The 16455-nt window shown below is 41.8% G+C and overlaps 1 protein-coding gene across 2 annotated transcripts in view; it reads left to right on the top strand.

Annotated features, from left to right (window-relative positions):
* The window catches only part of LOC115457897 (zinc finger protein 436-like), a 118099-nt gene that overhangs the window by 41518 nt on the left and 60126 nt on the right, over positions 1 to 16455 (top strand). For both annotated transcript variants that reach the window (XM_030187576.1, XM_030187577.1), the window contains exon 2: positions 586 to 704. In XM_030187576.1, coding sequence (XP_030043436.1) covers positions 681 to 704 — 24 coding nt within the window. In that variant the 5' untranslated portion in view covers positions 586 to 680. The remainder of the gene's footprint in view (positions 1 to 585; positions 705 to 16455) is intronic.

The following is a 16455-nucleotide window of genomic DNA, read 5'->3' on the forward strand; positions in this document are numbered from 1 at the left end:
AACATCTTGGGGATTGTATGATCTTTAGTATTGGTTTCAGTGATCATGTTCTGGATTTAGTTTTGCACTGTATTTATTGTGCTCTGTGTTTGTATTTATTGCCCCATTATTGCAAATCACAACAATCGACAAATTATAAGTAAAATAAATATATTTAGGAATTATTTTCTCTGAGAATTGATCTCTAAACATTTCCCTGTTTCTTGTTATTGCTTGAATTGTAGCTGTGGTATAGTAACGTACTTTGTTGGGTCCTCATACAAATTTAAATATGGGTATTTTTATATGTGAGCTTTCTAGGATCTGTAGAAAGGATCCATAACACCATATTCAATAAGGCCTAAATACATCACAAGCTGCAAAGAGTCTTGTTTGTTGTGTAAAGCTGATGAAGAAATAGCCTCACACGTGTGTATGTGTTTTAGCTACTATAAGTGGGACACACCATTCTCAACATATGAAAGAAGTATTCACAATTTTAGGAAAGTAATTATAACTGGACCTGTTAGGTATGGAGACATCCTCTTGTTTCTGAGAAATAAGGGTACAAACCTCTTGATAAAATTTGCCCTTTTTTTTGTCTAGGTTGCTTCCTAGAGATTCCTGAGTATCAATCTGTGTGTGCCACAAGTTCTAGCTACTTTACCAGCGCTTGCATCTCACTGAACGTACATAGGATCATGTCAGCTTCAGTTTGTGCTCAGGTATGGCATTTTATATTAAATGTGTAGATTAATACCACTTTTTTGTCTGACCTTCCTCCCTCCATAATTGAACTCAGTCTCAAATTGCCATTAATGATGGGGAGAGGGAACTGAAGCTTGAGCACCTGGGGCCTTCAGTAAAGTTACAGCTATCCTTATTCTTACAGAATATTGTATCACTACAGTCCTTGGTAGGATCAAAGGTCATAGTGTACTAATCCATATGCCCACTTCATGGTTCCCCCTCCCCCAGTTATGCCCTGCCACTTTACCTGCAAACTCTCCAGGTTGGATCTAGTCTCTGTAGATACAGAGCATTGAATACATGATTCAAACAACCACAAAGAGGAAGAGGAGAGGAACTGGCAGGTGTTATGATTGAGTTACAAGCAACATCTGGCATTCAGAAGTGGTGATGAGGAAGAAAAGTGGGGACTGCTTGTGCTTGTGTGTCTCTGGCTTGCATTTTTGGGTCTGCATTTCTGTTCTTTCTTATTCTTTACCTTTGTCTTTCCCCCTTATGTTTGTTTCCGGTCTTTCTCCGATCTCCTTTTTTTCTTTTCTGTTAAAGTTCTGTCGCTTCCTTTTTTTTTCTTTCCTTCAGCAGTAGATATTTTAACTTTCTCTTCCTTCCCTATGACTGCCCCTGTCTCATCTCCATTACTTCTTTAGCCCATTTCTCTCTCTCTTGTTTTCCTATTTTCCTGCCTACCCTCCCTTCTCCATTCTTCTTTCCTTCCATATACATTACCTTCCTGGATTTCTTCCCCTACCCCACTACTAGTTCAGTGTCCTTTTTCTCGCTTTTGGCTAAAACAAGAGGGAAGCACAGTGGTCCACTGCCTAGTTGCCCCAGGACAGCTGATCAGGACCAGATGCATCATCTCTGGACTCACCCAAGGATATCTGATGCCCTAGTTGAACCTTCAGCCATGTTCCTTTTCCCCCTCCCCCCCAAGGGTGGCTGAAGGCTAAAATTCTCCTTTCTGTAGTCCAGTATCACCCTTCCTCTACCCCCTTCCCAAGTCCAACATTGTTCCTTCCCTTTTCAACTTCCTACGTGTCCAGCATTGCCCCGTCCCTTCCCTACCCCCATAAATATCCAGCATTTCACCTTCCCTTCTGCCCCCACCAAAGTGTTTAGCTCCGTCTCTGCTCTCCCAAAGTGATGGCATTGCCCCTTCTCTTTTCCCTCCCCAAGTATGCCACATCACCCCATCACTTTCCTACTGCTCCACAGATATCCACTATGCCCTATTTCCATTCCAAGCCATTTGTTGCTGCTCTACTGTTGCTCCACCACCTTTTGCAAGATTAGCACTAAATCACAGTGAGAGCTACTGCTGTGGGGCCATTCTTAACAAAGGCAGTTAAAAAATACCAGTAAATAAACAAATAAGACCTGTGGGTCCTACCCACTCCCATCTTCTTTTTGGAGGAGGTGGGACCCGGTAGGCCTTCAGGATGCATGTCAGCTTTCACTGTAAATCAGTGCTGCTGCTGATTGCTGTGGCAGTGCCAACCTCAGATTTGTGCCACCCTAGGCAGATGCCTTGTCTGCCTGGTGATAAGGCCAGCCCTTGGCATTGCCGCTTGCTTCTATAGGTCTTCCTGTGGGAATAAGGGTGGGGGCTGCAGCAGGTCCTGTGAGTGTGCACTAACTCACAGCCTCCATGCTGATTTTTTTTTGCTGAAATTGTTGTGGCTATTGACATCACTATTTATACACTGACATCCCAATGATTCTATCACTTTCCCATATGACAACGTGGAGGGGCGTAATCAAACGGGGCACCCAAGTGTTCCTGAGGGCGTCCTCACAGGACGTCCCCGCGAAGGGGCATGGAAACCCGTATTATCGAGACAAGATGGGCGGCCATCTTTCATTTTGATAATACGGTCGGGGCGCCCAAATCTCCACATTTAGGTCGACCTTAGAGATGGTCGTCCCTAGAGATGGTCGTCCCCAATTTTCGGCGATAATGGAAACTGAGGATGCCCATCTCAGAAACAACCAAATCCAAGCCATTTGGTCGTGGGAGGAGCCAGCATGCGTAGTGCACTGGTCCCCCTGACATGCCAGAACACCAACCGGGCACCCTAGGGGGCACTGCAGTGGACTTCAGAAAAAGCTCCCAGATGCATAGCTCCCTTATGTTGTGTGCTGAGTCCCCCAAAACCCACTCCCCACAACTGTACACCACTACCGTAGCCCTTAGGGATGAAGGGGGCACCTAGATGTGGGTACAGTGGGTTTGTGGTGGGTTTTGGAGGGCTCACATTTACCACCACAAGTTTAACAGGTAGATGGGATGGGCCTTGGTCCGCTTGCCTGAAGTGCACTGCAGTACCCACTAAAACTGCTCCAGGGATCTGCATGCTGCTGTGATGGAGCTGGGTATGATATTTGAGGCTGGCATACAGGCTGGAAAAAATATTTTAAAATTTTTTTAGGGTGGGAGGGGGTTAGTGACCACTGGGGGAGTAGGGGGAGGTCATCCCTGATTCCCTACGGTGGTCATCTGGTCATTTAGGGCACATTTTCGTGGCTTGGTCGTTAAAAAAAAAGGACCAGGTAAAGTCGGCCAAGTGTTCGTCTGGGATGCCCTTCTTTTTTCCATTATCGACCGAGGATGCCCATGTGTTAAGCACGCCCCAGTCCCGCCTTCGCTATGCTTCTGACACGCCCCCGTGAACTTTGGTCGTCCCCTTGACAGAAAGCAGTTGAGGGTGCCCAAAATCAGCTTTCGATTATGCCGATTTGGGCGACCCTGGGAGAAGGACGCCCATCTCCCGATTTGTGTCGAAAGATGGGCGCCCTTCTCTTTTGAAAATGAGGCCAATAGTGACCCCAGTCATTATTTGAAAGACTGATGTGTACTTATTCTCAGGGACCTCATCCCTCTCTGACACAGACTATTTACTCCTCCAGGTTTTGACAAATCCCATTGATCCTATGACTTCCTGACACAACGACTCCTACTGACTTTCATTTCATCTCATTATTAGACTCATAACCATTCTAGCATGCTCTCCTAGGTGGTTAATACTACCATTCTCCCACACAGAGACATGTGGCGCCTACATTTAGGTACCCTAGCATAACCGGATATATACATGAGATGTGTTTAGGTATGGGCACTTATGCCAGCTATAGAGCTAGTGTAAATGCTTGTGCCTTGATTTGGCAGATATGCCCATAACTTATTCTGTAAGTTACTTGCTTAAATGTTTACTTTACTCAGACTCCGCTCATGTAAATGCCCACTTGTAAAATACATGCTATCAAAAATATGTGTGTACTAACAGAATAGTGCAAAGCCAGATTTTTGTCATTTACATGCATATGTGTTCACATATGCACATAAATGACTAGAATATCTTTTTACTTTCATAGATGCCACCTAACTTTAGGTGGCTTCTTACAGAATTACCTCCATAGGGGAGCAGTCGTGAGCAGCAACTTTTTTTTCCTTTTTAACCAGTGATGAATCTATGTACACCTGACCATTTTTTTTTGCAAAATGGCCAAAATTAATATGCATTTGAAAAGTGGGTTAGTTCAGGGTGGAGCAAGGGTGGCAAGAAAAGTTACATATTCCTCTATGAAATTCAGTTACTGAACATATGATCTAATTGGAAAGTCCATGAAGAGGAAACGGTAGTCTGCAAATAATGCCAAGCAATCCACAAAAAGCAGAATACACATCTTCCAATGCAAGGGAGCTTTTTTCCAATCAATTCTAGAATAGACCTACCTTATAGACCTACCTGCTAGGAACGCAAAAAGATCAGCACGCACATTACTCAACCTCCACTACCCCAATTGCAAGAGATTAAAATACAAGTCCATATACGCAACCAGTTTTTCCTACATTTGCACGCAACTATGGAACGCACTTCCGAAGACCATAAAATCAACACAAGACCTAGCTATCTTCCGAAGACTATTGAAAACTGACTTATTCAAGAAGGCATACAATAAACAACCTTCCTAATTACTAAACAATAAGAATGAAGAATAAGACTGGACCGACCTAACCACGCGACCGAGTAACCTCAATTCTCTTAATGAACAAACAATACTATTCCTAATCTAAAATCGATTACTATATAACCACATAATGCTGACTAACCTCACTGCCAAACACTATCACTCTCACCCTAATGTCGATACCTGAGCAACAACATAATGCTGACACCTACGCAAGATCACAATGTATTCTTCTACTATGTACGTATGTACGCACTTGATTGTAAAACCATGTGCAACTCTGTAGTTCGGAAATGGCAATCGCCACTATGGCAAATGTAAGCCACATTGAGCCTGCAAATAGGTGGGAAAATGTGGGAATACAAATGCTACAAATAATAATAATAATATATAAGCCCAAAGTGGCCACATTTCGCATCAGGGACTAACACAGAGCTCCTCCTTTCTCAGTGACATCGGGCATTGTATATTCTAGACTTGATTGGAATAAGAACATAAGAGTAGCCATACTGGGTCAGACCAATGGTCCATCTAGCCCAGTATCCTGTTTTCCAAATAGTGGCCAAGCCAGGTCAAAAGTACCTTGCAGAAACCCAAATCGTGGCAACATTTCATACTACAAATCCCAGGGCAAGCAGTTGCTTCCCATGTCTGTCTCAATAGCAGTGGCGTTCCTAGGGTGGATGACACCCGGGGCGGATCGCCGATGCGCCCCCCCCCCCCTGGGTGCAGCGCGACCCGACCCCCCCCCCCCCCGCGAAAGGACACACCTTCCCTCCCCGGCGAAAGGACACCCCCTCCCCGGGTGCATTTGTACCTGCTGGGGGGGTGCCGCACGCCTGTCTGCTTTGCTCGTTTCTTGTGTAAGTGGGAGGAGTTATGTAGTTCTACCATGGATAACATAGCTCCCATCAAAGTTTTGCCCAAACTCACCCATAGGGTGTCTCCCTGGTACAATCAGGATATTCCCCTTCTGAAGAAGCAGAGTAGAAAATTAGAAAGTGTTCCAAGAATAACATGCTTTGGAGGAAACTAAAACCCTTTACTATAAAGAGCAAATTGGTCACAACCACTTAAACACCCATAAACTCTTTAATCGTATTAATAAGCTTGTATCGACTGAAAACTTAATATCAGTAACTGTAGCCATTCCCTCTGCTAATCAATTTTGAACAAAAAGTAACTAGAGGGGCTGTGTTGCAACTTAAGGCCACTGATGTTCAATCTTGCTTCAAGCAGCCTAGTCCAAATTCTGGTATTGCGGCTGACCAGTTGTGGTCTTCCTTTCTGTTACCCACTCATGAGACTGTCAAATCCTTTCTCACAAAGTATTCTTCCTCACATTGCCTTCTGGATGCTTGTCCGAGTTATTTATTAAAAACTGCACCTGCTGGTTTCATTGACTTTCTTCAACCTCATAACTTGTTTATTCTGACTCAAGGGGCTTTTCCTCATCAGAAAGGTTCCATAATACTTACTCCAATCCCTAAGAGCACCTCAGCTTCATTGGGAGATGTTACTAATTACAGGCCTGTTGCTTCTATCCCATTGTTGATTAAGATAATAGAAGGCGTAGTTGGTACTCAGCTTATGAATCACCTTTTCACTTTCTCCCTCTTGCATACATCTGAGTCAGGCTTTAGGCCTTGTTAAAGTATCTAGACCACCTTAATATCTGATTTAAGGAAAGCAGTCAGTCTAGGCTTTAAGTTTTTAGTGTTGCAATTTGATATTTATTTTTATTTATTTAGATTTTGCACACACCTTTTTCATTAGTAGCTCAAGGTGAGTTACATTCAGGTACACTGGATAATGCTCTGTCCCAGGAGGGCTCACAATCTAAGTTTGTACCTGAGGCAATGGAGGGTTAAGTGACTTGCCCAAGATCACAAGGAGCAGCAGCAGGATTTGAACCGGCTACCTCTGGATTGCAAGACCGGTGCTCTAACCACTAGGCCAAGTGCCTTTGACCTTGTTGATCATAAGTTGATTTTAGGCTTGTTGGATCAGTTTGGATTGTATGGGAAGGTCCACCAGTGGTTCCGTGGCTTCCTAAAATCTAGATGTATTAGGTGAAATTGTCAGGTTCTCTCTCACCTTCCTGATCTCCTGACTGTGGGGTGCCACAGGGCTCGCCACTTTCACCAGTCGTATTCATTGTTATGATGGCTACATTAGGTAAATGGCAAGAGGCAGCAGGGTTTTGCACTTTTATCTAAGTGGACGATGACACAATCTATATCCCTTTCAAGATTGGGCTTCCAGAAATTGTCCCTAAGATTAGGCTTGGTCTGGATTTGTTAGAATACTGGGCTTTCGAATGTAAGTTAAATAGAGATAAGACTAAATTTATTGTGGTAACTAACCCCTTTGACTGTACCACATATAATAATTTTACTGTTGACAATGTGTTGTACCTCCTAGACTCTACTGGATGTATTAATTGACAGTCACCTTACATTGAAGCCACAGGTTTCTTCAGTAGTGAAAAAATCCTTCAGGTCTCTTTGGAAGCCAGACATATTCAGACTGCTAGTTCAATCCTTGGTTTTAACTCAGTTCGATAACTGCAATTCTATCTATTCTGGATGTAAGGAGGGTGTCCTAAAAAGGCTGCAAACAGCCCAAAATACTGCAGCTAGGCTTGTCCTCAGGGTATTGTGTTTTGATAGAGCCACTCCATTATTATGCATGCTGCACTGGTTGCACATTAAAGCCAGGATTACTTTATATTTAAATGTTGTTTTTTTTATTGAAAGTGCAACTACATTGCTCCAGCAACAAGGCATTCATTATATTCCATAACATCTTGTGCTAAACACAAAATATTAACATAGCTCAACTTCCAATAATCTGTTTCCAACATTTTCTCCCCAATTCCCTAACCAGGGCCGTGCCAACACGGTAAGCGGGGTAAGCGCTGCAGGGGGGCGCCTGCCTTCAAGGGCGCCGTCGAGTTGTATTAAAAAAAAAAAAACCTTACCGCATTGGCGAACTGGCAGGCGGAGCGCCAGTAGTAAAAGCAACAAGCAGTTAAGCTCGTCTCCGTCTGCTTCCCTGCCCTCTCAGCGTCCCGCCCGCCCGAAAGAAAATGACATCAGAGGAAGGCGGGACGCAGAGAGGGCAGGGAAGTGGACGGAGATAAGCTTGCCCGTTTGTTGCTTTTACTACTGGCGCCCCGCCCGCCAGTTTGCCAACACGGTAAGGTTTTTTTGGGTTTTTTTTTAATACAACTTGATGGCGCCCTTGAAGACAGGCTGCTTTTACAACCCCCGCTCGCTCGCCCACCAGGATGTCATCATTTGTTGCAGTTAGGTATTGTTATTATCTGTAAGTATAATGCATTTGCTTTTAAAAGGTTGATGGTAGCTCTCTGCTGGTGAAGAATTTAAAATCGGTCATAATTGCAAACTGAGTTTGTAGAAACAAAGAAGAACTCTAATGTCTAGGGACAACTATTTTTGGACTTTCAGAATGAGTGTAAGAATACACAGTTATAACGCTGAATGTTCTCACAGACAGAAGATGGATTAGCTCTTGAACTGCAGCCATTAGAACTCTCAAGGGTTGTAATGTTTGTCATTTTGAACCCACATATGAGAAAAAGAAAGAGAAAATATGGGTGAATTCACCCCTAAGTTCATTCTTTTCAAAGCAAATTCTGCTGTGGGCCTACTCTTAAAAGCTTAGGTTGAATCTTCTTGGCAAATTAGTAATTAAAGCTAGAACAACAATGAAAGATGTTTGTATTTGGCCAACCTGATCATCTGGTGTAAACACCCCACATTTATCTTAGTTTTCATCAGTAGACAGAGCAAAGGACAGATGTTGATGTCAGCATGCCTGATTGGAATGAGCATGTCTGTGCAGTAGTGGAAAATTCTGAATTTAAAACATTCTATGAACTATTGTTGACATTCCTAAGTCATAGATAAGATGTGCAGCTATCAGTGGAGGGCAGCGCCTTTCTTTGAAGAAGAAATAGTAATCGAACATAATTTTTCTACTCCGTATAAAGGTGAATGCATTCTTTTGCTGAGTATTTCGAGGAGTGGGGCTGCAAAGAAAAGTAAGAAAGGACGGTGGGACACCAGCACAGTAGGTTTCTGGTTAGCGTTCGGTAAAGAAGATCTTCCTGGGCTAGGCAGTTGTGCTGATATATTCTTTCCAGTATGGCCCATCTAGTCTGCCCAGTTAGGTGGCTAGAGCTGTACCTGCTGTTCTGTGCAGGTTACCCCCTCCCCCATGCCTTAGTTTAGAATTGTACCTGCTGCTCTGTGTGGGTTACACGCCTTGGAGCCAGGCAGGTCCGGGGGGGAGGGGCGCGCACCAACTGATAGTCTGCAGGGGGGCGCCAGAGACCCTAGGCACGGCCCTGTCCCTAACAACCCCCCCCCCACCCAGTTGCCCTCTTCCCTTCTCCAGCTCACTCTCCTGCTATACATGGCACTTCATTACCGTTCATCTCTCGTCATCACCTGAAACCATCCACCCCTCCGCTGTATCCCTTGGAGCCTGAACTCTGATGGCCCCCAGGATCCCGTTGGAGAGAGTCCTATAGTATGTCTCTAACGGTAGTATGGATGGGTAGATGGACAGGAACTTTCCAAACTCTTATAAAACTAGCGAATCTCTTTGTAGATACAGTCCTGTACATTTTGAATGCAGGATATTCTTCGTCCCTTCTGCCCCCTCCCTTCCTCCCCCTCTAACCCTTCCAACCCCCCCCCCCCCCCATTCCATGTATTTAAAGCTCCTGTGGGGCGCACATTACTCTGAATATAGTGTGTGACCTACCCAATGTATCCCAATATTGTGGTGCCCCCCTAATAGTACAAACCCCCCTCTATTCCCTTCGGCTCTGTGTTCCCCAAGCGGGGATACTTCTCGATCTTCCTCAATCTCCCCTAGATCCTCCTTTCCCCCCTCTATTTCCTATTCCCCGTGTTTCTGGGTGATGTTCATGAAAACGTGTTCAATACCAAACTACGAGCTCTGTGGGACAAGATTGGATATAATTATTCCAAACGGACAGAAATTGTTGTTTCCTCTTGAATGTCACTCGGGTATATTGTAGCTGTAACATCATCAGACTATGCAATCTGTTCCTCCAATGCCAATATGAAGGTGCCTGATCACTGGTCCATACCCCCAATATCACTCTCTTGCCCAGCATCGCTGCTTTCCAAAGTAACAGTTTATAATTTTTATTATGCACCCCAAAATCCTCATACTGGTCTAACAACCATCCTCTAGGTGATAACTTAACTGGCCCAACCCCCAGGCTTTCCATGTAAAGAGCAATGTTCTTCCAAAAGGCTTGAATTCGATCGCATTTCCAAAATGCGTATATAAAGGAATTAACTTCTGTCTTACATTTCTTACAAATTGGCAAATCTATACCTCCTGCTTTAAAAAGACGTTCCTGAGTAAAATAGGCTCAGTGCAGCACACGAAAATTGCATTCTCTGAGCTCCGCACTCACCGACCCTGATGGGATCCTCCCTACCAACTGGTTCACGTCTATCGTTGTGACCAGTATACCCAAATCATGACTCAATTTTCACTGCAGGTCCCCCTTCTCTTGTGGCCGCTGAATGACCTCTAGCACCTTTTTAAGAGTGGACACCGAAACGCCTCTATCCTGAATGCCAGGATTACTTTTAAATTGTGCGTTTTTCTCTTTGCAATATTATATGGCATGACAGCGGATTATATGCAGCCCTTAATAACTATTCCCCTATGCAATATACTACCCTAGACTTCATCTTCCAGATTGCAAGAGAGTGAATTATAAATCAGTTCACTTTGCTGACTTTAGATACCAGGGTGCTAAGTGGTGGAATTCACTGCCAATGGCATTCAAGGATCAGCCTGATTATTTGCTGGAGGAGTGGCCTTGTGGTTAGATCACCAGTCTTGACATCCAGAGGTGGCTAGTTCAAATCCCACTGCTGCTCCTTGTGACCTTGGGCAAGTCACTTAACCCTCCATTGCCTCAGGTACAAAATTAGATTGTGAGCCCTCCAGCGACAGAGAAATACCCAGTGTACCTGAATGTAACTCACCTTGAGCTACTACTGAAAAAAGGCGTGAGCAAAATCCAAATAAATAAAATAAAAATAAATATTTTGTAAAAAACTGAAAATTTTCCTCTTTGAGAGGTTTATATCCATTTGATGGCGTATCTTAAATTGCAACTGGCCGTCAATGGCCTTTATTTGATATTTTGTTTATGGCTTTGTAAACCTTGTCTGTTAGCCACATTGATCTCACGTGTGTTCAGGATAATGTGGGGCATAAATGTCAAAATAAATAAATATGTATATAACTATCAGCTTTTTCAATTTGTCTGTTATCCATGGTGGGAAAATCTCTGCATTCATAAGAACATAAGCATTGCCATACTGGGACAGACCGAAGTCCATCAAGCCCAGTATCCTGTTTCCAACAGTGGCCAATCCAGTTCACAAGTATCTGGCAAGATCCCAGATCAGATTTTATAATGCTTATCCTAGAATATGCAGTGGATTTTCCCAAGTCCACCTTAATAATGGCTTATGGACTTTTCTTTTAGGATATTATCCAAACCTTTTTTTTAAACCCTTCTAAGCTAACTGCTTTTACCACATTCTCTGGCAATGAATTCCAGAGTTTAGTTACTTGTTGAGTGAAGAAATTTATTACTTTGTAACTTCTTTGTGTGCCCCCTAGTCCTAGTATTTTTGTAAAGACTAAACAAGCAATTCACATCTACCTGTTTCGCTCCCCTCAGCCGTAGGTGAAGAGCCCTAGCCACTTTAGCCTTTCCTCATAGGGAAGTCATCCCATCCTCTTTATCATTGTTATCGCCCTTCTCTGTACCTTTTCTAATTCCACGATATCTTTTTTGAGATGCAGTGACCAGAACTGCACACAGTATTTGAGGTGAGGTTGCACCATTGAGCAATACAAAGGCATCTCAGTTTTGTTTTCAATTCCTTTCCTAATAATTTCTAACATTCTATTTGTTTTCATAGCTGCTGCTACACATTGAGCAGAGGGTTTCAATGTATTATCAACGATAACACCTAGATCCTTTTCCTGATCGGTGACTCCTAATGTGGAACCTTTCATCACGTAACTATGGTTTGGGTTCCTCTTTCCCACATGCATCACTTTGTACTAACTCACATTAAAAATCATCTGCCATTTGGATGCCCAGTCTCCCTGTCTTGTAAGGTCCTCTTGAAATTTTTCACAATTCTCTTGTGATTTAACAACTTTGAATAACTTTACCTCACTAGTTATTCCCACCTCTAGATAATTTATAAATATGTTGAAAAGCAGCAGACTCTTGGGGAACCCCACTATCTACCTTTCTCTATTGAGAATATTGACCATTTAACTCTACTCTCTGTTTTCTATCCACAATAGGACATTACCTCCTATACCATAACTTTCTAATTTCCTCAGGAGTCTTTCATGAGTTCCTTTGTCAACTGCCTTTTGAAAATCCAGGTACACAATATCGATTGGCTTATCTTTAACCACATGCTTAGTCACCCCTTCAAAGAAGTGTAGTAGTTTGGTGAGGCAAGATTTCCCTTGACTAAATTCATATTGACTTTGTCCCAATAATCCATGCTGATGTATATGCTCTGTAATTTTGTTCTTTATGATAGTCTCTACCATTTTGTCTGGCACCGATGTCAGGCTCACCAGTCTATAATAGCCCGGATCACTTCTGGAACCCTTTTTAAAAATTGGAGTTATATTGGCCACCCTCCAATATTTCGGTACCATGCTTGATTTTAAAGATAAATTACATATTACTAACAATAACTCTGCAAATTCATTTTCCAATTCTATCAGTACTCTGGAATGTATACCATGTGGTTCAGGCAATTTGCTACTGTTCAGTTTGTCAAATTGCTCCATTACATCTTCCATGTTTACAGAGATTTGTTCCAATTTCTCTGACATTGAATACCATTTCTGGCACCGGTATTTTCCTCAGTGAAGACCAAAGCAAAGAATTCATTTAATCTTTTTTTTGTTGTTGTTACATTTGTACCCCGTGCTTTCCCACTCATGGCAGGCTCAATGCGGCTTACATGGGGCAATGGAGGGTTAAGTGACTTGCCCAGAGTCACAAGGAGCTGCCTGTGCCTGAAGTGGGAATCAAACTCAGTTCCTCAGTTCCCCAGGACCAAACCACTAGGCCACTCCTCCACTCCTCTCTGCTATGGCCTTGTTTCCCTGATTGCCCCTTTTATCCCTCGGTCATCTAGCAGTCCAACTGATTCTTTTGCCGGCTTCTTGCTTCTAATATACCTACTGTGTTTTTGCCTCCAATGCAATCTTCTTTCTTTCCTTATCAGCACTTTGCATTTGAGTTGCCATTCCTTATATTGTTTCCTATTACTTTCAGTCAGATCCTTCTTCCATTTTCTGAAGGATTTTCTTTTAGCTCTAATAGCTTCCATCACCTCACTTTTTAACCATGGTGGCTGCTTTTTGCCCTTCCTTCCTCCTTTTTAACACATGGAATATGTCTGGTCTGGGCTTCCAGGTTGTTAATTTTGACCAACATCCACACCTGATATAAATTTTTGACCTTTGCAACTGCTCCACTAATTTCTTTTTTTACCGTTCTTTTCATTTTATCATAGTCTCCTTTCTGAAAGTTAAATGCTAACATAAGTACATAAGCACCGCCATACTGGGAAAAGACCAAGGGTCCATCAAGCCCAGCATCCTGTCTCCGACAGTGGCCAATCCAGGCTTCAAGAACCTGGCAAAACCAAAAAAAAAAAAAAAAATTGTAATAACGTACAATGGACTTTTCCCTCAGGAATTTGTCCAAACCCCCTTTAAATTCCGTAAGGCCAGCTGCTGTCACTACATTCTCTGGCAACGAGTTCCAGAGTATTAGATTAGATAACGTATTAGATTTCCTGTGTGTACTTACTCCAGATCTGATATCAAATCTGATCATGTTATGATCACTGTTATCAAGCGGCCCCAGCATCATTACCTCCTGCACTAGATCATGCGCTCCACTAAGGACTAGGTCTAGAATTGTTCCTCCTCTTGTTGGTTCCTGATCCAGCTGCGCCATATGCAATCCTTGATTTCACCAAGGAATTTTACCTCTCTTGCAAGCCCTGATGTTAAATTTACCCAGTCGGGGTAATTGAAATTACCTATTATTATTGTGTTCCCCAGTTTGTTAGCCTCCCTAATTTCTGATAACATTTCTATATCTGTTTGGTCATCCTGGCCAAGCGGACAGTAGTACGCTTCTATCACTATTCTTTTCCCCTTTACACATGGAATTTCTATTCATAGGGATTCTAAGATGTGTTTCGTGTCCTGCAGAATTTTTAGTCTATTTGATTCAAGACTCTCTTTACCATATAATGCTACCTCTCCACCAATTCAATCCATCCTATCACTGCATATATAATTTGTATCCTACTGTTTATCTTCCTTCCACCAGGTCTCAGAGATGCCTATTATATCTATATTTTATAATATTTGTATATTTTCATTTAGAAGTGGTTTATTACAAGTTACCCGACATGGCCACGTTTCGCCCTCAGGCTGCGTCAGGGGTAAAAAAAACTACAAAATAAAAATACATAATGAGTAAAACATAAACTTCACCATTTTATATTTGATAATAAAACATATCTAAAAACACTATCACATCATATAAAATAAAAACAGATCAAATCTAAAAACATAATACAATAAAATATAATATCAAATCAATATCAGTTAAAAACATTCAGATTAAATATGCATGCAATAAAATAATAATTTTAATACAAGACATGATATCAACACAAAATATAATAATATCAACACTAAATGTATATCAATAGAACTGCATAGGACAGATAGGTGGCGATATACAACACTAAAATAACTGAATGACCATACATACTAAATATCACCTACCTAATAGGGGTAAAAAGCAAAGTGAACCCCTAAAAGTAGTCATACAACCACCTAAAAAATACAAAATAAAATAAATAAATAAAATCTCACAATGCTTGGCCTCAATTGCCGTCTTTTATGCACATTCAATGATCTAAAAATATTGAAATTAATATTCACTTTGTTAAAAAGTGAGAATCAGTGGGTTTCCATGTTCTAATAGATAGCAACTCAAATCAATAGAAATTGATACAAAGTACCTAAAAACATCATACTGTTCTATGACAATCACATGTATCCTGATGATGATATCATTCAAAAGAACTCCACAGTGGCCATGAAAAAAACTAATTACAACTCACAGGCAATCCAGCACTCATTGCTGTTGTTTGAATGTACAAACATCAATTGAAATTGTGCTGTTGCAACGCACCAAACGTACTTACCCTGATACTTGTGTCATTAGAGAAAACTTTGCAGTGGATGTAGCAATACTGATTCAGAGGCGCTCAGCCAAACTCACAGGCAATCCAGTGCTTTATGCTGCTAGTTAAATGGGTGGATATCCATACATAAACCCTAATGATTTTATCATTAGAAAGAATTTAGCAATCACACTCAGCACAACTGGCATGTAATGCAGTGCTCTTTACTGATACTTGAAATGTCACATGACAGATTTTTTAAAAATAATTATCTCTGTTTCTTAAAGTTTTTTTTGTTTTTTCCATTTTTACTTTTACTTATCTGTTTTTGAGATGTCCATAGTATTTTATATACACTTTTATTTGGATTAGTGGGTTCTTGTTCTAGAATTTTCTTTGACCTTTGAACTCTCAAAGGGGATATTTAAAGGACTAATCAGAGTGTTTGTTATAATGCTGCCAGTCAACATAGCATTGTGAAGTTTGCTGAGTAAGCTTGGGAAGCACTTATGTAAGGTAAGATATAAGATACTCCATATGGAATTTAGATGGTGGTGTGTATTGTTTAAACAGTTTGGCTTGCTTTAAATATGTTTTGTCAGTGCAAATTCTAAGTCAGTTATTTTTTCTAAGCCAGTTGCTTGTTGCTCCATGTCTGTTTGATTGAAGTTTGTGTAATCTGATCAGCTTAGTGCTGTTAGCTTCAATACTTAGAGGGGGTTTAGGATGTTGCCACAGTTATGATTGAAACAGATGATTGTATATCTACCTATTCAAGTATCAGTAAAGAGCACTGCATTACATGCCAGTTGTGCTGAGTGGGATTGCTCTCAGTATGGACCCCAAAGTGACAGACTGGGTTAGGAACTGGATGAGTGGAAGGTAAGTGGTAACTGGAGCTCATTATGAGGAAAAGGATGTTACCAGTGGCGTGCTGAAAGGTTCGATTCTTGTGTTGCAGGAATTGAGATAGTAATTTGTGATACTTCAGGAGTCAGACAGCACACCCCAGTATGAGAGAGAAATCTTCTTTATTTGCCAGCAAACAAAGCAGGACATCAGTTCTAGCTCTCTTCTCTTTCTCTTAGCTCTTTATGTCTTTCTCTCAGCTCTCTGTGTCTTTGTCTCAGCTGCTTCTCTTCTTATGCTGTCTTCTCCTTCTTCTGTCTGTTCCTTCTGTCCTTCTCTTTCTTCTGAGCTCCTTCTGTCCTTCTCTTTCTTCTGAGCTCCTTCTCTTTCTTCTGAGCTCCTTCTGACGTAAACTGCTTCTGCTCCTACTTAAATAGGGTCCTAAGCCCTCCTCCTAGCCTAGCCCCCTTTACTCCCAATTGGTTAAGAAATTGATTGGCTACCTTGCCTCAACCAATCATTACTTTTGAAATATCAGTTACATAGGTTCCAGACA

This window comes from Microcaecilia unicolor, chromosome 14, assembly GCF_901765095.1.
Source record: "Microcaecilia unicolor chromosome 14, aMicUni1.1, whole genome shotgun sequence".
Classification (NCBI taxonomy): Eukaryota; Metazoa; Chordata; class Amphibia; order Gymnophiona; family Siphonopidae; genus Microcaecilia; species Microcaecilia unicolor.